Below are 25,208 nucleotides of genomic sequence, written 5' to 3' on the forward strand. Positions count from 1 at the left end.
TTCAGTCATTACTTTCCTCTACTACTAACACATGCTGGAATAGGGAAGGGAAGGGAAGGGAAGGGAAGGGAAGGGAAGGGAAGGGAAGGGAAGGGAAGGGAAGGGAAGGGAAGGGAAGGGAAGGGAAGGGAAGGGAAGGGAAGGGAAGGGAAGGGAAGGGAAGGGAAGGGAAGGGAAGGTGTGGGAAGGTGTGGGAAGGGAAGGTGTGGGAAGGTGTGGGAAGGTGTGGGAAGGTGTGGGAAGGGAAGGTGTGGGAAGGGAAGGTGTGGGAAGGGAAGGGAAGGTGTGGGAAGGGAAGGGAAGGTGTGGGAAGGGAAGGTGTGGGAAGGGAAGGGAAGGGAAGGGAAGGGAAGGGAAGGGAAGGGAAGGGAAGGGAAGGGAAGGGAAGGGAAGGGAAGGGAAGGGAAGGGAAGGGAAGGGAAGGGAAGGGAAGGGAAGGGAAGGGAAGGGAAGGGAAGGGAAGGGAAGGGAAGGGAAGGGAAGGGGTGTGGAGGCCCAGGGGCCTGCCACTAGGGCCATAATGCTGCAGTCCTGCAGAAGCAGAAGCAGGCAAGGAGAAGCACCCCTCTAAGGTTATGGTGACAGGTGCCTCCCTCCCATAGGCCTTTGCAGGCACAGCTACCAAAACCCAGTGCTGATCCCAAAGTAGGGGTGGATGGAAATGTTGCTCTTTTGAGGCAAACCGTGTTTCATGCTTAGTCAGCAAAGAAGGGCAGAGAGATAATTTAGACTAGAAGCCCAGAAAGAAAGTGAATTTAAAAAGTGCCAAGCAGTTTTTCTGGGGTAAGAACAGAATAAAACATAAGCTGTGTGAAGGGAGGGAGTTTCTCACAGGTGCCTTTTGTGGTTTTTGGGTGCACTGTTGGGACAACTGAGTGGAGAATAAAGAAGCTGCCTCACAGGAAGAAAAAGGCACAGTGGCCATAACTCTAAGGCAACAATAGGGCCTGTGGTGGGTGGTGGGTGCTGAGCCAGGGCAGGGCATTGTCTGGATGCTCTGCCACCACCCAGCAGTGACAAGAGACCCTTGCATGCAGGAGGTGCAGGATTATGTGATGTGTGAAGCTGTCACTGGGACAGCCAGCAGGACAGAGAAGATAATAGAAACAACCATTACCTGCAAGTTTATTGATCCCTCCATAGAAATATCAGCCAGACAAATCTCTTTCTGGGTGGAGAAGGTAAGTTTCTGGATTGCATCCTGACATTTAACAGCATGGCTGAGGGGGGGTGTGCTTGTGTTAAAGCCACTCTTTATCCTTCCTGAGGCACTTTGTGAAGTGACTGAAGATGCTTTTAGGGATGAGAGTGGTATTTAACTTCCCCAACGTAAAATTGCAGTTACAGCTTCACTGCCATGGGGGATTGTGGCCACTTCCAGAGAAATGCCAGTCTCTCTGCTCAGTGTAAAGGGAGGTTTTTCAGGAACCTCCAAGGCACAGGGATGTCTGTACCCCGATGCTGTAGGGAGGCTGGGAAAAATGGAGATTCCTGTGAATTCCTCAGGCTGACAAGGAAAAACCCATCATCTCCTGTGTCTCTTTGCCTTCTCTGCTGTTGGCATGGATGCTTTATGATATAGCTATATGGTATAGCTCTGTGCATTTCCCTGAGCCTCACCTGCTTCAAAGGACCCCCAGACATCCTGCAGCTGCAGCGATGATAACACTGAGGCAGAGCAGGTGTCCTTTAGTCTCTGGATCCCAACTCCAGCATCATCTTCTCCTCTCCTGCCAGTTGTCTGAAAAAGAGAGGATGTTTCATTATTTGGTGTCTGTAGTTTCAGGCCTCTCTTCCAAATCCTAGGCTTCCACTGAAGTACAGAATCCCTGGAACAGGCAGTTCAGGTGTAACTAGAAGCTTTTCAGCTCTCCCTGATTCTGCCTGGCTTCTGCTTGATGCCACACACACAAACTGATTCATTGCATGCCATGGCACAGCACCTGCCTGATATCAGTACATGCAGAACTAGTTTCCCAAACTCTGGTTTCTGTAAACCCTGCAGGAAGCCCATCACTATGGATAGAGAGGAAGGAGGAGCCTAGGCTGCTCATAGCTTTGAGACCAGACACTGTGTCCCTGTAGCAGGGGCTGCAGGACACATGTTGCAGATGAACTGCTTTGATGAGGCTGCTAGAGCCATTAAGGTTGTAAGAAATGTCTGTATGTGAGTAATGACCATCTACTGCTGTTCTGCCCAACAGAGAGACAAAACTGGACACAAATGGTCTGGATTGACTTTTTTGATTTAGATCTTGTTTAAGCAGTTGCCTCCTCTCAGGGGGCTATTCCCTCATCCATGTGTGGGAGTGTTTCCCTGTCGCCCAGGGAATGCTGTGGTTCTAAACATGAAAAGCATCTGCTTTAAAGAAAAATCTCCTGGAAGGGTAGAAACAAATAGAAAGGGTAAATAGGGATGTACGCACTTCTGGGGCTGAAAACTGTGAGATGCAGCAGAAGCAGAAGGAGGTCTGTGGCTAGCTGAGGCTTCTTTTTCCTTGTCTCCCGTTTCCATAGAAACCCAGTGATGATGTCCTGACTCTGCAGTACAAGCCTTTGGCTTTAAAGAACACCTGCTTGCTGCCACTCGACCTTATGCTGGACTTGGAGCAGCCGTTTCTGCTCTGCGATGCGGACCAGCAGCCCCTCCCGGATGGCCAGGTGAGCAGCCCTGGACTCCTCCAGTGGGGTCTGAAGAGGAGGGATGTGGTGGTGCCTTTCTGTTGGGAGAGCCTTGAGTCAAGAAGTTTATTCTGTAGTGTCAGCAGTGGATTGGCCTGAGCTGCATCAGCAGAGCTGCTGAAGGAATCAAAATCTTATCTGAATTGAGAAGGTCCAACCTGTCTTTAAGTCACAAGGAGAAGGAGCAGATAAGTAGGTCTGGGCCAACCATGCAGTAAAGGTGTCTCCTGGAAAGCATCCCAGCTCTCCAGCAGCCACCCCCTTGTCTTGCTGCTGAGCACAGAAACTTGGGCTTGAGGGAATCCTGGACTAGACTGCTGTGGCTGCAGTCACACCCTTGCTGTAAAGAAATGCACGATGAACCAAGAAGCCCATGCTGGGAATCACACTTCAAGCATTTACTGTTTCAGCTGTGAGACCTTGGGACGTCATCACACGGGTGATTAATTACTGTTCATCTCCTTGCAGCCTGTGACAGTGGATGTAGGACAGACCTGTCATCTCTACATTGCATTTGACCCATCTTATAAACTGGATTTTCATAGCTGGAAGGAAGAGAAGGTTCTGAAGATAAACATGGTCAACGGCCATCCTTATGTGGAGTGTATCACCTTTCAAGGAGAAGTCCACTTCCCCAATCTCCAAATCCAGCCCAGCACCCTGGAGTTTGGCTGCATCCTGGCTGGCACTGCAGAAGTGCGTTCTCTGGAGATAACCAACTGCAGCCCACGGCCTGTCCAGTACCACTGGTCATTCCATTCAGACGGCCAGGTGAGCAGGCTGAGGTATGTGCACCTTTGCCCTCTCCTTGAAGCTCTTCTTCCTGGCGTCCCGTTTGTACTTTGCAAAGAACAAAGCTGTTTGTGCACTGTACTGTAACAGTGGATAACAACTGGACATAGCCAGTAGGACAGCTGGATATACTTTTCAAACTTATTCTTAGTATTCATTGAAGTCTCATCCTTCTGTACACTTCAGCTCTGCTGTAAATTTCAGAGACTTTTTTTTCACAAACTTCTAACAACTTACTCTGGATCTATAATCACTGAGACCAAATTGAGCCAAAATGCCAAGTGGGATTACTCTTTCTCAAAGCCTGCAGTCACACAGAATGAAGCAGTAGATAAATCATCGTGTGCATCCCCATACACATAATAGTCCAGTTACTGACAATACTACTTACAAAGGGAGATTCAACATGTGCAATAACTTTTTTACTTTTGCTACAAATTGCCTGAAAGAATAAGCTACAAATAATAACTTGAACCTGTTTAAATTCAGGGATGGCATTGCAATACCCTAAAAAATTCTAAGGGTACCTGGTGCTGGTGCAGTATTATAAGAGAACTGTAAGTGTGTATTACTAGTTGTTATTCGTCTTAGGTAAAAATGGCTCAACTCAGCTTTACAAAGCAGGAAACAAGTCATGGAGAGTTGAAATGAAGGAGTTGGGACAGTGTCACCTGTCTGTTTTCTGTGAGAGATGCTCTTAAGCAGTAGCGGTAGTAATGTACTCATCTCCTATAAGTTTGATCCTTGTCAACTACTATCCACCTCTGCAATTTTTTCTGACCTTTTTGTTTTCTCATTTCTGCAGTTGAGTGCCGAAAGGAAACAGAGAACTTAAATGTTACTTCCAAAATATTATGAATTGTTTTCAAAGTAAAAAAATACTCAGAGCTTTTAGAAAACGCAACGGAAGGGTTGGAATGCATAAACAGTAGAAGATCTTGAACAGTATTTTTACATTATACTACGTCAGCCAAACAAATGGACAGTAGGGCTTGAGCAACAAGGATATAAATGAAGTTTTGTTAAAAGGGCTTGTTTTGGTCTCTATGTGATAACTGTCATCCCCATGATGGAAATACTTCACAATCCATTTAAATTTTCCTAAGCTGTATTATTTAGCGATCAGCCGTGATTTTTTTAATTTCTGTTGTACCCATCACTGAATCATCTGAGCACAATGTCCGAACAAGACAAACGGCAAAGTAGAAAAGGGCTGCAATAACTGAGCAGCCAACAGGATAAGTCATATTGGCATATATTGGCTTTGCAAAATCCTGTGTGAGTGCTTTCGTTTCTTCTCCTCTTTGGTTTAAAATGCAACACATTCTCATTACTTCTGATGACTCACCTCTGAAAGAAAAGGGCCGTAGATGCTTTTGGCAGGGTAAGTTGCATTTACGAATTGGTTCACCTTGTTGGCAGCAGGACTGCATTTTTTCTTATAAAAGCTGCTCATCAGCTTGAGTGGGGAGAAGGTGCAAAAGGGTGAGAGGGGCTGATGGATCTCTGATGGTCTGAGGATCCAATGGAGCCAAGAGCTGGAAGGTGAAATACCATTTATTGAGTTCAGGGGTCTTTAGGGGAAAGGAATATGTGCCTGAAAGCTCTGTTCTGTCAGCCGCATTCACCTAGTCAAAGGGTTTTTTCCTGCACCCGTGTGTGTGGCCAGTGCCACGGGATGGCAGCTCTTTCTGCTGTGGGGGCACTGCAGCCTCCAGCTGCAGAGTATGCAAACTGAGCTGCATTGAAATGTGTTCCCCAGAGCTCAGTGTTGGGGCTGGTTCTGGTTAACACTTTAATCGACGATCTGGATGTGGGGATTGAGAGCAGCCTCAGTAGATCTGCAGACTCCCGGTTGGGTGGCAGTGTGGATCTGCTGGAGGCCAGGAAGGCTCTGCAGTGAGACTGGGACAGACTCGATCCATGGGCCAAGCACAGAGGCGTGAGGTTCCACGAGGCCAAGTGCCACATCCTGCAGGTCAGCAGTCGCCTCAGTGTGAGCCAAAGCATGCGCAAGGGGGCAAGAGGCCAATGGCCCCTGGCCTGTATCAGCACCGGTGTGGGCAGCAGGAGCAGGGCAGCGCCTGCCCCTCTGTGCTGGGCACTGGTGAGGCCACACGTCAAGTACTGTGTCCAACTCTGGGCCCCTCACTTGGAAAAGGACATGGAGGGGCTGGAGTGTGTCCAGAGAAGGGCAGCAAGGCTCATGAAGGGTTGAGAAAATGTGCTGCGAGGAACAGCTGAGGGAGTTGGGTTTGTTCAGTCTGGAGCAGAGGCTCAGGAGGGGCTCCAGGGCTCTCTCCAACTCCCTGACAGGAGCGTGCAGTGAGGCGGGGCCGGTCTCTTCTGCTGGGCCTGCAGTGAGATCCAGAGGAACTGGCCTCACGCTGAGAGAGGAAATTCAGGTTAGATTTTAGGGAAAACATAAATTGAGTGTTCAGGTGTTCAGGCCTAGGAACAGGTTGGCCAGGCAGGTGGTGGAGTTGCTGTCCCTGGAGGTGTTCAAGAGGCCTCTGGATGTGACACTGGGAAATGGTTCATTGGTTTCGGGTTTGCAGTGGCAGTGCTGGGCTGACCTTGAACTGACGCTCTTCAAGATCTCTTCCACCCCTGACGCTTCTCCCATTCCAAGTGCTTCCCGCCGGGCTGAGGGGAAGGCTCAGTGCGGTCCCGAGTCCGAGGGTGGCCGCGCCCTGAGGCGCTCGGGCGGCGCAGCGGCTGCGGCGGATCCTGAGGGGCCGGGCCGGGCGCCGCCCTCAGATCCCCTCCGCGGGGCTGCCGCTGCCCCTCAGTCCGGGGATCCTTTCCCTCAGCCAGGGGATCCTGTCCCTCATCCTGGTGATCCTGTCCCTTATCCCGGCGGGCAGCACTCGGCAGCGCAGACCCGCCTCTCCTCGGGTCTGCCCGGAGCCCCCCGCGCCGCCGGATCACAGGTACCTGAGCCGTGCCCCATTTTCTCCCTCGGGAGTCCCCAGCCCTCCCACAGAAGAATGCAGCTGCCGTTTCATCTTTATAGACTGATGCCTTCCTGTTCCCCTCCCCCCCCCGTTTTAATCTTAAAATTTTGATATGTTCTTTTCCTTTTTTATATTCGGGCTGGAGTGCTTGCTAAGGCTTCAAAGTGGAGCTCTGATAATGAGCTGTAAATCACACACGGCTCCTCTGAGGGAGGACGATGGGAGGGAGCTGAAATAGGCCAGGACACCCCCAAGTCCTGCTCACAGCGCAGCGTCCTCACGGCCTCAGCTGCTGCTGTGGGCTTTGGTTTCCATAGGGAGCCAACAATCCACACTTCTCCCCTCCGGGCTTTGGTCCCTGGATTCCAAAGGATGAGTCCCACCGAGGCTGCCTGGTCTAGTGACCGTGCCAGCCATGTGCTCTAGTGCTGCTGAACACACACATTGACAGATCTGCACTTCTGCGGGAATGGCTTTGGAGGTTTGAAGGGATGTTACTGGGTTATTTTCTGTAACTGATGGAGAAGAGGTAATCTGTTGTATATGCAACATTTGCCAGGTGTTTGTTGAAGCAAATCTAGTTGCTTGTCTTCCCACCTTGCCTTGTGATGGGACAACAGAGGTGTGCTATTTGCATCTAATGAATGGAGGCTGCCTTATAAATACTCTTTTGTGTACCTTCTGTAGGTTGGAAAAGTAAAAGATCCAGGAAAGGTCAAGATGTACCCTTGTATACCTACAGTTTTAAACCCCTTGTGCTTCCTATATTGTATAATTGCATATATGTGTATTAAATTAAACTCTTCTGAAATGCAATTAGCTCCAGAGTGAAGTCTTTTTTACAGCCTTCCTTTTGTTTGGGTGATTTTTGTTGTATTTTAGGCTGGAGGGGTGGTAGCAGTAGGACAAAGAGGTGAGGAAGGCTCGCAAGCTTTTACCTGTTGTGGCAGGGTTGGATTTGCAGGAAAATGAAATGCAAGTCTGTTATCACTTCTGAAAGGCTAAAGGGAGATGAACTCTCTGAATTCTCCCTCTCTAATGGAAGCAGGAAAGGAACAGGGGCTATCAGTAACTCTAAACAGAAAGCAGGGCTGGCTATTTTCATTAAGATGACCATGATACTGCTTTGAGCCTTTGCTCCACTTTGAGAAGGTAAACAAATCCATTATTAAGCTGGATTTGCCACTGATAGAAAGTTTCTACCTGGAGCTAAGTCATTTTTTGAGAAAATGTAATAGGCTACTGTGATACTTGCGTCAAACTTTTGTGTTTGAAACTTGCAGTATGTTTGAGGGATCATCTTTCTGCCTCCTAGCCTGAATTTCACTCTGCTGCTCTACTCTCAGAGGTTGCCACATTGGGTTTGTGAAGAACCCATGCTGTGGGATTTTGTGGGTTACAGGGTCCATGTAACGTGACAATGGTTTTGGTGAATTTAAGTAAATTCTTACTGTAAGGAATATGTCTCTATGCTCATTGCCTTTGGTTTGATCAGTACTGTGAGAAAAATGCTGATGGCTTAGTGGCTCCTTGAGCAGCAGCAGGCTGAGTGTTTTATAGTGTTCACCCCTAAGTGACATCACTTGGTCTTAGTGCCAGTTATTGGCTGATAGCAAAGTTGGCCACTCTTGTAAGGAAAATTGGATCAGCTTTGTTGTGGTCAGTGACACAGAGCAGGGAATATTCGTTACTGACAGTGCCCCTCAGTAGTAACATGAAATTACCTGATTTCTGCAGAATGTCCACTTTGAAATGATGATAACCTGGTAGTTACAAATGCAGGGTTATTATAAAATAATGTATTTCCCGAGGAAAACTTTGCCACGCAAGAATACATTAAACTTTATGTGTGTGAGATGACAGAGTAAATGTAGAAAACTGAAAAGAGTGCATTTTAGAAAAAAGATGTCATTTATATTGCAAATATTATAAATACTGCTAATCTGCACAGAACTGAAACACTTTTTCCTTGCTGTTGTAGAACAAGAACAGAGATAAAACAAAAATGAACACTCAAAAGGTGCAGAAAAATAAGTGTGGTAAGATATCTAATATAATTTGTCATTATAATCTGCATCAAGTTTACAAAGTTTTAGTAGACTGTGATAGGCCTGTCATGGAGTGGTGAGCAGCTGGGAAAATGTGCTTTTCCTTGTTGCCAAATTCGGATACTGTATTGGATATGCAAATCCAATGACAAACCTACACATAGTAAAACACACCACCACAAAGTCACCTTTTTGTTTTTTTGGTTTTTTTTTTAATTTGCTAGTATTTATCCACATTTTTATTGTATTTTAACTTCTTTAAGAACCCCCAAACCTTGTAAGAGTTTACAATAAACAATACCTTCTGACAAAGCTAAAAATAATTATCAGATAAGTCTTTTAGTTATACTGCAAAGACTAAGAAACAGATTTTCCAAGTCTTTTTACCCAGCTAGGGTTGTGTGTAGGTGCTCAGAGAATATTTTGTGTTATTGTGGTCTCTTACCTCTTGATTGAGGGCTCTGCTGCTGTGGTGCATGATTTATGTCTCCTGTAACTCAGTACCAGGGAGCAGCCTTGTTCTCTTGGCTCTTTCCTTACTACTCCATAGATTTTCAATTGTATTTGCACGCCAAATGTTTTAATGGTTGTATATTCTTTACATTTAATTCACCTTGCAATTGTGAGTTTAATATTTAGTAGTTTGCGTCACACTTACTAACAGTTACTAGTAATTAAATGCCAGAAATATTAAAAGGAGGCTGTTACTCTACAAGGGAAATCATGCTCAAATAACAAACTATGGACAGAAATATTTCTAGGTTTGTTGTTAGTGGGTGAATAGAAGTGATGTAGCTCCATTTTGGCTCACTTTTCCCCCTTTCTAAAAATGCATGTACATATTACCTTTTGGACAGGTTTATTCTAATCCTGACTAGATTAATATATAGAAAATATAATGTTTTAAATGAAGGTTTTTGTGTTTGCTCCTAGATATGAAAACAGATCTGAACTTACTTCTTGAATGTCTTAAATATCAGATGGACTGCCCTCTGTCTCAGAAAGAGGCTTTGATCACTATCTATTCCATTTGCCAACAAAACAGTAAGAAATGCTTTCCCTTAGAAACAATGCAGTCATTTATGTTCACCATGTGTGTTAAGAAGCTGGTAGGCACTGTAAAAATGTTGTCTAAAGGATATAAGGTTTGAGATGTTGAAAAACCTTCATTTTGCAGAGAAACAAAAGCAAAAGTTTCTGTTCTGTTTTCCTCTTGTAGGTGAAGCAAGCGAATACTTTCGAGAAATTGGTGGTTTGATATTTATAAATGACCTTGCCAAGTCAAGTGTTCATTGCATCGTAAAGGAAGCAGCTTTATTTACATTGGGGATTATTGTAGAGAGTAATGGTAATAAAAATATTTCTTGTGTTTCTGAGTGTGTTATGCCCCCCGTCATTACTTGTGCTTGTAATTGTTTTTGGTGTCACAAAATGAAACTACAGGATTGTCAGATGGAGCAAAGGGCAATGAAGGTGCTCCAGTTGCCCTGCCCATCCCCAGACTTGATCAGTGCCTTGTTGGTTTGTACACACAGGGTGTCTTTGAACTACCAGACACCTGTATTCCCCATCTCCCTCAGCAGCAGGTGTTAAATGACTCCTGGATTGTTCCAAAGCATGCCAGGATCCTGGTTGGTGTAGAACTCACTGCAGGGGGAGGCCCTCAGTCAATTCATGGTCCTGCCTTGTCTCTACTCCCCCCATACTGGCCACAACTGAGACTTAATAATTTAGGATTATGAGTAGCTTACTTCAGGACTTAATGGTTTTCACTTTCTGTTTTCAGTGTATTGTCAACAGACTTTGTGTACTTCTGCATTATTTGAAGACCTCATTTTATTCTTAATTAAAAAGGATTCTGGTGTGAACTTGAAAAGAATGTCTGTTTATGTCATCTTAGTACTGGTTTCAAATAATAGTAAGTTGGGGTTTTTTCTGTATTACTGTAACACTTTTTGTCTATTTGCCAATCTGCAGTACAAAATTTGGAACATTCAATAAGTAACATTTTGGTGAAGTTAATTTATAAAGATGAATGTTTGCATGTAACTGAACCTGAATTGTGTAAGTTGCTCACTAGGATTTCCTTAAACAGCAAAATGTGATTTAATTCTAAAAATATAGTTTGCAAATCCAAACCCATAGTTTCTGAGAGTGTATAGAAAAGGTTATCTACCAGTGTATTGATACGATTTTGTATTTATTTCTGGGGAAGATATGTGCTTAAGAAGGGGAATGTTTGTAAATTTAACTTGATGTTGAGATTTTGTCTGCAATTACATTTGTCTTTGGAGTCTTGTGTGTGTTCTCTTTTAGAAAATGGGCAAACCTATGTCAGAGATACAGGTTGCATCAGCCTGCTGCTGCAGTTATTCAGGTAAACAGAGTTGCAATTCAAACAGACAAATAATAGACTGGTTAGCAGCTATGTTTCCTTGACTATTTGGGACTTGTTTGCATTGTCTATAACAGAACAACACTCTCCACCTCTGAGAAGAATCTGTCAGATGAAAATACTGATCCCTGCTATCAGCTCTGGTCCTCAGTGTGCAGCACTCTCTGTGCCTGTGTCAACAACCCCCAGAATGGTACGTGTTGCTCTGAAAATTGTGAAAGAAGTTTAAAGATATTCTCCAAATCAGTAACACTTAAGTTTCATTTTTACTGTTCAACTGAAATTTCATTTCATTGCATTTTGATTTGTGATAATTTGTTTCTATTTTTCCAGAAGATAATCAAAATATTTGCTGTTCAGTTTTTCCCTTTGCCAAAGAGTTGCTAGAGAGTTGCACAGAGCCTGGGATAGTTCGTCCTATTTGTTCATTTCTCGGTCTCACAGTTGCAAATAACTGTAAGTGAAGCTCCAGCTTTACACAGTTTTGCATTTGATAAAAATAAGTTTAATTAGAGAGTTAAATGTTTCTTTCTTTTTTTCTTGTCTATCTCTACAAAATCGTTTGCTGTTCTTCCAACTTTTACTCTGACAACTGTATTCCACCATCTTTACTTACACTACACTGTTCTCAAGTCCACAAATAGCCACAATCTGGTTACATTTCAGAAGGTCAGTAAAACTGGAAGCTGTTTTCATTAGAAGTATTTCTAAAGTCATTATTACATGACTGAAAACAACGACTTAGGTAGAACTCAGGCATGATATTTGCCATCTGTGTACACATATTAGGGTCATGTTTTCCTGTAACTATTTTATATGCAGTTACTACATTTCCTGAGATTAATGTATATCCAGCTTCTGTTGTGTAAGAAATGTAATTACTAACACATGCACAGAGAAACTGTGATGGCCTTACTTGGTGAAATGCTAAAATAACTTGCAAACTCTGTTGCTTAAATCACATTTTTTCTTTTTTTCTCTAAGCATATGTGCAGAAATATTTTGTTTCTATTGGAGGATTGGATACATTAGCCAAAGTTCTCCTTGAGCTTATGCATGATGCCTGTTTCAGTCTCTCCAGCATGAAACTTGCAGTGGTAGTAACAAAGACTCTGGATGCCTGCATTGCTAATAACTGTGAGTGAAAAGACATTTTTTATCTATGGTAATTTTAAAATGTACTTTTTAAAGTCTTGTGCTGGTGGAAAGGTTGTATAAATGGATGCTTAAAGGTAGTTAAGTTATATACATCCCAGTGGATGTTGCAGTGTTTTTTAAAATTCAGAGGTGTAAGGGGAGCTTACAAATATTCAAAGGGTGATTCAGTTCATCTGAGGTAGATTACTGTCCCATTGTTGCTAAAATAAATACAGTGAAATTTAAACCCTCCTGAAAATTAAAAATAAGATGCTACAGCTAGTCCTGGGTAAGTAAAGCTGAGCTCTGGGCCTGAATTTGGCCAGTCAGTTTGGATCCTGGAGTTAAGCCTATGCCTGAACAATAAAGCTTTAGGAAGCTTTAGTTATTCAGAGGTGGAGCTGAAAAAACGTGGTGTTTCTGCATAGCACACCTCTGCTCTGGTTTGCTGGCTGGGTACTGCTCTCCGAAGGAGGTCTTGTGTATTCCATCAGAAGGTTTGGAGAACCTGATCCTGACAAGCCTGTGCTGTGGCCATGGTTGGTCTGTCTCGCACTTCTGTCATAAGAGCTTCAAACAGAAATTCACAGAAGTTTAAAAGCATAAACCTGCACTATTTCTGAGTATAGTTTCAGATCTGTAGGTGTGTGCAAGGACTAGGCTTCAGCATGGATAGACTACAGTGTTCCCAGTGCCAGGAAGGGCTTCCCCCCTGCTCCTTTTATTGCAGATTCTCTGTGTGTCAAAGCTTATTCAGCTCTCTCTGGCTCTGTGCTGGAGCTGACAAAAGATGTAGCGAAACTCAGCAGGGATCTCCAAAGCTTGCACAGAGCAAAGCCCTTCTTCCTCAGATCTTCTGCCTCATCTCCATGGAGTACAGGCTGGGAGGATGGGCAGGGCTGGATTTGGGAGCAGCACAGGAGGGGTGGGGTAATCTGAACTGTTAAAGGCAGAGCAGAGCAGGGCTGAGAAGGCTCAAGACTTTGAGGAGTCTGTAGAGTTCCCTCAAAATCCAGCATTTTATCCTTGGATAATTGCTGTACACTCATTATCTAATTTAATTTCCTTCCAATTATTTTAACAAACAGCTGCAGTGGGTGTTGTCTTGGCAAAGTATCACACTGTGTCAGAGCTGCTGAAACTGCTGTCCAATGAGACACTGAGCACAGGAGAAAAAATCAGTATTATTCTAACAATTGGACACTGTACTGAAGTTTCTGGTAAGATTTCCTTTTCTTTTTCCTGTCTGTCAGCTTCATCTAAATTCTCATACACTAACTCCTCCAGTGATATCACTTCATCGAGACTGGAACACAAGGGAGAATTCTATTAAATAATATTATGTCAATATTCAGAAAAAAGTTTTCCGTAATGTCCAGTCTTTACATTTCAAAGCTTGCTAGCAGGAAGTGTCCTTGGTAGCTTTGAAAAAGTGGACTAATATGCAAGAATTCAGAGCTGGGCTTAGAGATCACAGGGAATAATTAATCCCAACCTGAAAGCTACTACAATCCAGACATAGCAAATGATCTGTCTTGAGTTCCCTTTTCATGGTCCTGGGCATATACAGCTTCTGCCCACTGCCTACAGGGCCAGTAATATTTGTAAAAGCCATGTAAGAGCATTGGTTTTCAAGACACATAAGCAGTAGGTAGCACTGAAATGTTTTTGTCATGTTTCTCAGGGCTTGCCCAAGCATATCTGCTTACATACAGCACTTCAGTTGGTATTTTGTGGTAGTGCAAGCAAATAAAAAGTTCATTTGTACTATTTTTTGTCATGTATGTTTAGATAAACAAGAAAAAGGGCCTATGTTCAAAAATTCTGGTTGGTTTTCTTCCTCTGAGTGCCAATAACATGTTTAATAATTAGCCCAGTAGTTCATAAATGTATTTGAACAGACATTTTTTCATGAAGAATTATTGAAACAAGACTTAATGTGAATAGAAAAATTATTAAATCGACAGAAAAAAGGTTTCTCTTAAAATGTCAACACTGCCAAAATAAAAATGTCTACTTTTTTAAATTCCATTTTTAGTAAGTTTAAACAAGAAAACTATTTTTAGCAAGTTATCAGTTATGTGAATACATATGTGAATGAGATCACTATAAAAATTTAGCTAATTACATAATAAATGAGGAGGAACAGATTGGCTAGACCAGGATTAAACTAGTAATCTCATTTTGCTAATTTTGAATCTTGAGATTTTGATATTTCTGCATCTCAGGCATCACAGAAATGTAGCATATCTACTCCAAGAGCAGGTAATGGAAGAAAAGAGATACAAGAGTCATTATTTGAAAGTTTTAGGCCACAATTAAATGAGCTTGAAACTCCATCCTGTAATTCGTGTCAGTCATCCTTCAGTTTTTCTAGAGAAATATGAGTTCTGGTCAAATCATCCTGTGTGATGTAAAGCTCTCCTGCTGTCACTGCAGCAGGCTCAGGTCTGTAATGAAAACCTCTTTTTCTACAGAAACTTACAGGAAGTTGCTCCTAAAAATTACTGTAAGGTTAAGGTGTATGAGGCTGAAACCAACCTATTTTCCTTTACCATGTCCTGTTCTAGAAGAAAACCAGTGTGAGCTGCTTCAGAACAATGGTCTGCCACTTATGATTCAGGTATTGACAGAATCTCAGGATGAGGAACTCATCAGAGCTGCTACTTTTGTGCTGCAGAACTGCAAACAAATGAGTAAGCTTGCTGGTATTGCATTAAAAATGATGGTGATTATTTCCATCTCTGTGTTCTGCTGATTCCCCAAGTGATTTTAACTGTTGCAGCTTTGTAATTCTGTGTACTCCAAGAGATGCTTGTTTTCTGCACAGAAGTTTGCTTATTTGTTATCAAGAACTGACTTAGGCAGAAAAAAAGGGGAGTAAAAATTCCAACAGTGTTGCAACAATTCATTTGTGATACCTCTCCATGTAGGGCCAGTTCTTAAGGCTTTCCCATCTATAAATTCTGTGGAAAATAGGAATGTTGCCATGTAACACCCAGTGGATACTCTCTTCCTGGGGATGTACCACTGGAGAGAGAATGAACCAGGAGATAATCAAGCCTGAAATCACTGACTAAATCAATATCTAATATTAAGAAATCTTGTTTTTTTTTCTCTGAAGTCAGATGTATTTATAGGTCCCCAGTTTCAGGTTTTTTTTATTTATTATCTATGAAACAGAGGGGCCTTGTCTTCTAATCTCTAGAGCTGGAGGGTGTACAATTTCTCATTAGGAAAAAAACAAACCTGTATCTACATTTTTGTGCTGCATCACAGCTGAGAGGTTTGTTTAAGATGAGGGGGTGTGGGGATTTGTAGTGTCCATTAATATGGAATTGTTTTTTAAAAAAAATCAGAGGTCATACTGGTAAAGAATTCAGAGTTAAGTCAGTGAAAAAGTAATATTTTTTCACAGCATCATTGTGCAAACAGTTTATAGTAATTATAATTGCAAACTCGCCTCTTGTAACTGCAGCTTATATTTCAAATGCATTAACATTTATGCATAAATTTAAGTTTTATAAAAATTGCTATTTTGAATTAAATTATTTGGGCTTAGCATACTAAAATATAATAACTTTTAAAATGTTAATTGACAAAATTTTAAATATTAATGTTGTTTTATATTTTATAAAGCTGAACAGTTGTCTCTGAAATTATGTGATAACTCATTAAATGTGAACAGTGCAGAAGAGTTGGATGTGCAAGTCAGAAAAAGTTGTCTAAAAGACTACTGGAAGAAAGCAGAAGAAATTCTACACAGAATAAACTCACTTGAAAAAGAGCATAATGAGGTTGGCCTATTTACCAAAATAGGATAAAACTAATCACATCTTTCTAGAGTTTAAGGAGAAAGCAAAAGTAAATCCTTAAGATAATTTCAATGTGAGCAAAAAACACTGGATTTGTGTGAAACTACAACCTGCAACTTTTATCATTATTGTAGATTGGACCAAGTTACAGGTGTGCAGAGAATGGAGGCATCTGTATTGTATGAAGTATTTTGAGTTTATTGTAAACCCAGATTTTCTCTGAGATAGAAAAAGAAGTTGAATTTGTTTTTAATTGCTGGACATTCAAACCTATATTTTTAATATTTGTGTGCATGAAATGCTTAGGGTTGTATGGCTGCGGTGGGATAGATGATAAAGGAGAATGTGAACATCAGCTGAGATAAAGCTGTTTAATATTTTCCTTGTGCTTGAAAGCTGCTAAAAGCAGGTTTATGAGTTGTTTCGATGGCTCTTAAGTTCTGGCAGTGCCTTACATTAATAGCAAATTCCTTGCTTCAGCCTGAAATTAACACTTAGGAAGTACTCCCTCAACACCTTCAGTGGCATTGCTGTCTTGTTGGCTCTCGGCTCAGTCAGGGGATTTTTCTGAAACTTCTCTGGAATTTGCTTAACCCTTAGAGTTAGACTATCTAGTTAGTCCTGTTACTGGATTTATTTAACATTTTTATAGAGCTCACATAGTCACTAACCAGTATTTTTTCATACAGGAAAGAGTGCAGGGAGAAATATTTGTAGACAAATTTTCAATAGCCAATTCTGAAGCATTAAAATCTGATGAAGTGAATCGTGCTGATCCAAAGAAGTACACAGAAAGAACACAGAAAGATGTCTGTTCTCCACAGTTGATCTCAAAATTGAATAATCAGGTTCTTGCTCCATCTGTAACTTCTGCTCCACAAAAAAATGAAACAGGGAACACTATGGATGCAGCTTCTACCAAACAAACTGAACAGAGGAACATTCCATGTTCAGTCCCTGAGCTGCAAACAGACAACGTACCTCAAAGTCACAACAATATAAATGGAAAATCTGCTTGGGGAGAAAATCAGTCTGGTCTTCAAGCAGGGTAAGAATCTTAGACAGATTGGAGAAATGCTGCAATGCACAGTAAGCAGAAATACTAAGTTCCTTTTCTTTAGTCATTTCAAATTGACAGGCTTTTAAATTATCTGTTACTATGTTTTTCTTTCTAGTGGAAAGATGTAGCCCTTTGGTGGCCCACCAGAGATTGTTTTTGAGGTCAAAGATCACAGATCAGTCATTGCAGTAACAAAGCTACTGATCTCTGAGTGCTGGTGTTGTACAGAGAGCCTCCTGCAGGGCACGTTGGAGTGCCTTCAGCAAAGTGCTGAAAATCATCTGTGGCTTTTGCCTCAAAGTTGTCACTGATTTAACACATCAAGATTTAACCCATTGGTTTGGACAAAACCACAATGGTTTCCGTAATGTGCACTTGCTAGGGAAACAACAGGTAGAGAACTGCTTGGAAAAATACTGAAACTGGAGTGTCTGCAAAGTAGGGGGAAAAGTTTCTGCATGCTGCTGTTCTCCCCTCATGTTCCAGTGCTGCCCTGCATGGGAAGAGAAAGGGACAGCCCTGTTTGGTCATTCCCTGTTGTCTCGCTTGTTGCTCTCACACAAATGCTAATTTTCCTCTTTTGCTGCTTGTGTTTATCTTCCCTAATGATAAACTCAAAATTATTTATAGCTTACTTGCAATGATAAATACAGATTCCATTCTCTTGAGTTTATATCTGGAATATCCCTCAAGACAGTCAATGGAAAAGTATGAGCGAAACTACTTTTTTTTTTGGGGGGGGGGGGTGGTTTATGTATTGTTTCAGGCTTTTTGAGTTCCACATTTTTATTATGCTTCTTTAATGTGTCTGGCTGCACCTTGCTCTGTGCAGTTTACTGGTATTATATTGTCACTTTGCAACTACCACAGAAATCACCAAGAGTCTGGATATTTTCCATGGTACGTTCAGGTAAATTTTGCTTTGCTACTGGTTAGCATAATTTCACAGCTTCCTTAGCTGTTGTTCCAGGCTCTGATGCACAAAACTGTTAAAATATCAATAACAAAACCTCTCTTTTTGAATATTTGTTTGTGTTGAACACAGGAGCTACTGCAAGGTAACCATGGATCAGGCTCCTTGCTCCTGCACCTTTCAGAGGAAGTCAGGGACACAAAAATGCTCAATCAGGGTATCATAGCAGTGTGTTGGTTAACATAGAAGTTAATTAGTGTAAGAAAAGAAGAAAAACACTTACCTTTTAGAGCATTTGCTGCAAATGGTGAAGGCTACAGTATTCTGAAGACTTTGTGAGGGCTTTGTGTGCACTTGGTAATCTTTATGTGAATCTGAATTGCAAATTACTCTGGAAACCAGTGACAGCTCTGCAATCCCTGCGGAACAGACTGCAAGGAACGTGAATCACAGATCTCTGGGAAACAGGTTTTAACATGCACTGATTACATGCTGGCTGCCATAAGTCCAGTAACTTGGGATAATTAGAACAATTTTTTTAGAGTTTTCCCTTTTGAATATATAATATTTTTTTTGTTGTACCCTTGGAATGTGTGTATTAATTTGCAGGTAAATGTACGTTGTTTTTATTGTTTTATTTGGTTTAATTTGTTCACATTTTGATCTTCCCAGTGAACAGTTATGTAAACAACCAGCAGAGAGTGTTAGAAATATTAAACAGACACGCACATCAGGTACAAATAGCTACACATATTCCTTTCAAAGCTGATTTTGTTCTTAATGAGATTTTAATTAGTTTTGTGTACATTTATCACTACTTTTTGTCACTTGTTATCTATCATTAGATGAGAGAGGTGCCTTATGTGTAATATCCTTTAACTGCTTTGCACAGTGTTGGAATTTTATGTTGTTCATAATTTTACCAGAACATTTGGCCTACTTTTCTTCTAATACATATTTTAGTTTTCTTTTTTAAATCTTATGTTAACTATACAAGTGAATGTATCTGAGATTAAGTTTAGTTTTTAATCTGTACTGACCAGTGAAAGCCACTAATAGAAAATGCAGGTTTGGTCCTGTGCCTGTAACGCTGGGATAAAACCTGCCTGTGAGTGACTTTTTCCTGATGCTATTCCTACATGGTGAACATGTGTTTAAGTGAAAAGTTTTTCAGATTTGCATTAATCCTAGTGGGATACATTTATTTCAGAACTGGGATCTGTTCAATGAAATCTTTATTCATTGTTTAGTTTCCTGTTAATTTATAAAATTGCTAAGTACCCATTAAATTAGAATTTGCCAAAATGTGATGTTTAGTGGTGATCAGCTGATTTCCAGGTTACACCTGTTTAAACAGAGAATATTTATTATTCCAATGCATTACGTTTGTTAGCACCTGATTCCAAACAGAAATAAAGTGTATAGGGCTTAGTTAAGTAATATGAGTTTGCAGGGTTAACTTGCAATGTTCAGGTTGAAGTACTATCCTTTGGGAAAGTGATGCAAAAACACTGAATTGAACATAGTTATTGTGGAATTACAGAAATGTGAATATGAGGCATTTCAGGAATTTCATTTGGCTTTTCTGCTGTTAATCATTGTTAGTTAATTAAACTTTAATAATCTACAAATAGAAAGTCCAGTTGGATGTAGTTATGCTGATGCATGATTACAATGGCAAAAGATAGGTTATATTTCTTATTGACTTTTTTCCTCCCTCATTTAGATCAGCATTTATTCTGCTCAGAGAATACTGAGAGAGTTACAAGTACTTCAGCAACATCTTCATCCCATAAAATGGCAGATTTAAGGTGTTTAGGTAAATATTATCTTAGATCTTTCTTTTCAGAGTACATAAACAAGCCTTAGAGAGTCAGCAGTGCAGTAAGTGGATTGACTTGACAGAAACTGTTACACATCTGTATTATTACCTTAGGTAATAACAAAGCCTTTCCCTTTCCCTTTCCCTTTCCCTTTCCCTTTCCCTTTCCCTTTCCCTTTCCCTTTCCCTTTCCCTTTCCCTTTCCCTTTCCCTGTTAAAATAAATACTGAAATAAAGCTGACAAATTATAGTTTTGGTCCATGTAATAATGTATGTTTGTTGACAAACAGAACATACAGTAACTTAAAAGGTTGACCCCCTAATTAGAAGAATACTTGAGCAGGTGTCTTCCTCCTTTCTCTGCTTGCAGAGAGGGAGGAACAACCCATAGCCCTGCTCATTTCCTTCATCTATTCTCCTGCTAAGCCTCCTCAGTGTTCTGCAATCCTTCTATTCTCTTCTCTCTGCCTCCCTGCTGTGAAGTGCAGGCAGGGAGTTTTATGGTAATCCACACCTACAGCCCTCAGTTATCCCAGGGTCTACTTTCTCAGCCTGCTCCATCAGTAGGTCGAGAATGCTGCTGGGGCTCTGGACTTGAGAATGGATTCTGTAATCAAGCCAACGTTTCTTTATTTGAAAACCCCAAACAAAACAAAAACCCACAGAAAACTAAAGAACCCACAAAGCAGCCCATAACCCACCTTTGAGGATTATTTTTATCTGAGTTGTCAAACTAAATTCAAGCTGAGCTTTAGCAGTGCTTTATCTTAAGGTAGAATGTTACAGATATGAACTTATCCCCTTCCTGTGACTCCGCACACAAGTTCTCCTTCAGCTGATGTAACTTAAGCATGAGAGCATCCAAGGATATCTAAACCATATATAAATTACCCTAGGAATGTCCTCAAAAATGAACAGCAGGTCTTCCTGTGAGGAAATTCATGCCTAAACTAGACTTACCATTGATTCAGATTAATACAGGTAACTGTTACAACACAAAGTTTAAAATATATATATGTAGTACATAATGTATATATATATTTTGTCTCCTGGAAAAATATGCACATGGAAATGAGTCCTGTATCTTCCCATCCCACCAATATTTGTAGTTCTGTAGAGGATCCATGCCTCACTCAGAACTTCTGGAGTGGAAGTACAGTATAACTTAGTCACATAAAATGTTTAAAACTATTTTGTTTAAGAGAGCAAATAGAAAGTAATTCAAGAAGGCACATAAAAACTACATGAATTTGGAAAACCTGAAGTCAGATTTATCCTAGTGAGCAGAATGAAACACTGAACTTTGTCGTGGCTTCTTTTGAAGCTGTGATTGCTAATTCTGATATATCCTATTTTTCCCAGGCTGCACAGCAGGACTGTCCTTTAACAGTAAAACTTTCACCAAGATGTTGCAGAGTTGCCTGCACAGGTGTGAGCAGCACAGAGTCATCCTGGAGGCTGAAGAACGATACCGAGGGGACCTCCACAGGGTGGCTGCTGGTAACAACAGCAGATCTGCAACTCACCAAAGTAGGGAGTTTATTTTCAATACTTGGAACCATTGCTTTGAATTGCATTTAGAATTCTGAACTTTTTAAAATTTGCTTCTGATTGTCTTATTGTTTTAAACTAATTCATGGAATTTGATACACAATCATTTGTACTAAGTGAGATTAAAACTGGCCACTTCTGTTTTGGAAGATTTTGTGTGTTTCTTGCCATGGTGACAGATGCTCATTACAGGCTTTGATAAGACTCTCACGTTTGCCAGAAATAGTCAAGTTCAAAGAGGAAGGAATGTATTAAGTTGAAAATGTGTGAGTAGATGTATGACATCACACCAAAGTAATTTCATTCAATATTACACACTTAGGGGTCTAGGATACTTAGAAATCTTAATGAATTAAATAGAAGCACATCCTATATTTTTCTGGTTTAAAGAAGGAATTATGAAAATTAAACAGTTATTACTTACTTGTGTTTCTACTAGTGTTCAGGTTATATTTTCCAGAAACACTGCTGGCCCCAGTGAAGAAAGACAGGCTGCATAAAGAGATACCAACTTTTAGGAGCAAGGATACTTTGCAAAGTAAGGGCTGGTTTGGAAACTGGTGTGAAAAACTCTTACTGTCTATTATTTTTTCTGCAGAACTTTACCATGGGAGACTGGATAGAAAATTATTTTCTTTTGTTTCCCTCTAGATTCTGAGAATAATCTGTATATTATTAGGCCAGAAAATGCATCCTCTATAATCATGAAATTGTGTAATGCACATTATTTCCCTGCAAAGTTATCTGGCACCTGCTGTGTTGATCCTGTTTTGAATCCTGTAACAGTTACATCCATGGCATTTGCTATTTCTCAGTTTTGTGGAATTGTTTTCTAAAATGGAGAGGTTTAGTCAGGCTCAGAGCAGAGCTCAGCTGCATGAAACTGCATTCAGCACCACTCTTCATGCAGTTCCAGTCATGTTATTCGATTAGACCCATATCTGTTCCTGCTGGAAGGTCTGCTGAGGATTTGGGCTTGTGATAAACAGCTACAAGGAGAATCCTTTAGGATGAATTCTTCTTTGAAACAAGAATTGAAATTTGAATTTTGAAATTCCCACCAGAAGTTAATTTGTAGTACTCTATTTTCAAAAGCCTTGCTTACATGGTTATTTTATTTAATTAATGCCCAGTAAAAGCTAGTAGGTTGATTTTTAAATTTAAAAAATCCTTCAGATTAAAAAATTGATTTGTCTTATGAAAGCCACAGAAGTATTTTAAAATGTAAAAAACCCAACCAAAGCAACTGTATTTCATCTTGAAAGCTCATTACAGCAATATATAATCTTTTGCAAGTACACATTTCCTGTAAGATGAAGTAAACTGAATTCTGCAGTCTTTCTTCCAAGACCATATTAGTGGTATGGCTCAAAAGATGGTTCTCTCTTAAATGTTTCTTCCTAAAACATAACCTGTGTTTTGTGACTTGTTTTTTTCCCTAAGAAAGATATGTAATGTTTTATTGTTTGTGTTTCCATTGTTTCTTTTTTAAAGGCATTCTTTTGACTCCAAATAGAAAAGACAAATCTAATACTTCAAAGAGAGATGAACATAGTAGAAATATTAGGTGGACTAGCAACTATAACTTGACACCTGCATATGAAAAGTGTGAGTATTACCAAAAAATGAATTCTCTGATAGGCACAACTGAAAGATCAGTGTTTACCTTTAGGTCAGAGCATTGAGAGAGGCACCTGTCCTTGCTACTGGAGATAAATGGCTAAGAATTTAAATAAACTGTTATGTTTTCTCTCACAGAAATCCACTTGAACTTGAATAATACTGTTATTTGCTTCTGGTTCATCAAATAGTCCTTATGTCTTAATGTAGATTATGAGAAAAAGATCTAAGGAGAATGAGATATTAGTAGCAAAGCTACGTTTACATATTCAGATTCATTAGAATAAATGTTGCTTTACAGTTTTATATTCATTTTTTTCAGTAGATTTTAGTTAAAGTAAGTGACCAAGTGGTCTCTTCGTTCACAATTTTGTAGCTTTACGACAAACCCAAGATGCTAACCTGAAGAGACAGAGAGTCAAAGAGATGTGCAGCCAGAAGTGTCAGAACTTAAAAGAAAATTGCACACATTCACTTGACAAAGATGAGGTTAGTTATGCAAAGCCTAATCATGCACTGACATGTTTATAAATGGCCAAATAAAAGCACTAGGAATTGCGTAGTTTCTTTTTTAGTCACCTTTAACAGGAGCCCAGTAGCAAAATGAACCTTATTTTAAAAATATTCCTGTGTTGATTCTACTCTAGTCACACTGATTTAGCCCTGAATTGAGTTCAGCATTTTTCAGCTGACATCTCTTCAGAATGATGGATCTGGAGGTCTGATTTTTCCTGTATTGATGAAGATTTGCACAGAATGGAAGTAACAGAAACTTAAAGGAATAAACCTGCTAAAAGAATAAACTATGTAGGCACAACAGAAATAAAGATCACAGAAAAATACTGTATTTCAGTGAGTGGTGACAGTGAAGAAACCTTGAAGAAGCATTGTTCCCTTGCCAGTGTGGCCATGTCTTTACAACTATTAAATGCTGAATTGCCAACATGTTACTTCCACATGCAAAATAGTATGTACATTTACATAATTCTTAATGACACCAAAATAATTATTTGTAGGGCAATGAAATGTGTTCCCTGGCCATGAGCATGAGACCTTTGAACAAGAGAAGAGCCCGGAAAGATTTCACAACTGAAGAAATCAACTGCCTTTTGAAAGGAGTACAAAAAATGGGCAACCACTGGAATCTGATTTTGTGGTCTTACCCTTTCCAGAAAGGACGGACAAGTGTTGATCTTTCCAAGAAGTACTACAGGTTACAGGTGCAGGTTCTCACCACTGAATTTTCTATTGATGGCAAATGCTGTGAGCCCAGTTTTCATTGTTAGCCCCTGAGCTGACTTGCAGAAATAAAGACAGGCTTTCAGAGCATGCAGCCACAAGATTGTGCCTTGTGTCAGTGCAGTGCCCATGAGAATGGTCTCTGGTGTAATTCCATCAGGACTGGTGCTTGGAGAGAGAGAACTAAAGTATGGAAAGACCAGAGAGCCTTGGGACCTGCCACTGCCACCTGGCAGGGTACAAAAAGAATGTGAGTGTCATTAGTTAATCCCTGTGTTTATCAGGGAGTTGGTCTCCTCTCTGCTCAGCCTCTGTTTTGATGGTGGTCTGTGAGAGCCTCTGCAGCAGTTTTCCTGTGGTTAATCCATGCATCCCTCACACAGGGAGCATTGCTCCTCTCCTTTGGAGACCATGGGAGCAATAAAATCACAACCCTTTGTCTACTGAAAACTCGTCTGTAATTTGCAGTGGTTCGGGGCAACATTTATCTTGATATTTTCTCTTTTATCTCCATTTTATAGATGAAAAAAGCCCACAAAGGACATCAATAATATCATCTGAGAGTGCTTTGAATTTCATTGCAGAATGTTCAAGAACAGTCTTTGTAACAGTGAGGTATTCCCAGAACAACTTGAGGCCTTGGAGAATTTAGGCTGGCTTGGACTCCTGTTTTTCAGTGACAGAATTGTTATGCATTGTAAATTTAATTTACCATAACTTGACAATTTCTTTAAGTAACGCTGTCATAGACAACAAAATTACATTAATTTGGAACTTAATTTAACCTTCTTGAGCATTTGATTTATGCAACTTTTAACTTTTTGTAGCTTGCTCTAAGTCATTTGTACGAAAAGGATATATTGCTAAAATTAATACTTTGTGTATTTCTGCTGTTAATGTTGTTGTGTCTGGATCTGTTTCCTCTTAATAAGTGAAATGTTTAAAGCAGATGGGATATTTTGTCATGCATTGAATATGTTGCATGTGCAGAAAAATGTCTCTGACAGAAAACACTGAATGTGTGGGTTAAACGCTGCTGCACAGAGAAGGCAAATCTTTCACTGTTAAACAAATTCTATACTCACTGTTGAACTGAGTAGGTACTGATAAAATTTGGCTTCTGTTTGTAGTTGGACAGTTTTCTGGTGTATTTTTCAAGTAAGTGAGCAGAACCATC

At 40.6% G+C, this 25,208-nt stretch overlaps 1 protein-coding gene across 1 annotated transcript; it reads left to right on the forward strand.

Moving 5' to 3' along the window:
- The first annotated feature begins 6,996 nt into the window (after window positions 1-6,996).
- On the forward strand, window positions 6,997-24,582 carry TERB1 (telomere repeat binding bouquet formation protein 1). Its single transcript, XM_062500212.1, has 21 exons — window positions 6,997-7,053; window positions 8,413-8,470; window positions 9,413-9,523; window positions 9,699-9,827; window positions 10,266-10,397; window positions 10,796-10,856; window positions 10,952-11,067; window positions 11,208-11,330; window positions 11,859-12,011; window positions 13,100-13,231; window positions 14,582-14,707; window positions 15,651-15,808; window positions 16,516-16,874; window positions 18,472-18,533; window positions 19,526-19,618; window positions 20,984-21,151; window positions 21,633-21,710; window positions 22,667-22,780; window positions 23,169-23,281; window positions 23,809-24,018; window positions 24,553-24,582. The coding sequence occupies exons 2-21, from the start codon at window positions 8,437-8,439 to the stop codon at window positions 24,580-24,582; spliced, it is 2,502 nt and encodes an 833-aa protein (XP_062356196.1). The 5' UTR covers window positions 6,997-7,053; window positions 8,413-8,436.
- Window positions 24,583-25,208: the final 626 nt, after the last annotated feature.

The sequence above is a fragment of the Cinclus cinclus genome, chromosome 11, assembly GCF_963662255.1.
Source record: "Cinclus cinclus chromosome 11, bCinCin1.1, whole genome shotgun sequence".
Taxonomy (NCBI): domain Eukaryota; kingdom Metazoa; phylum Chordata; class Aves; order Passeriformes; family Cinclidae; genus Cinclus; species Cinclus cinclus.

What these genes read in the sequence shown, in the direction of transcription:
- TERB1 (XM_062500212.1), top strand. Translation starts at nt 8,437, where the DNA reads ATGAACACTCAAAAGGTGCAGAAAAATAAGTGTG. An exon ending in GCAGAACTGCAAACAAATGA is followed by an intron (nt 14,708 to 15,650) that starts GTAAGCTTGCTG and finishes TATTTTATAAAG; the next exon opens with CTGAACAGTTGTCTCTGAAA. An exon ending in CAGTCTGGTCTTCAAGCAGG is followed by an intron (nt 16,875 to 18,471) that starts GTAAGAATCTTA and finishes TGATCTTCCCAG; the next exon opens with TGAACAGTTATGTAAACAAC.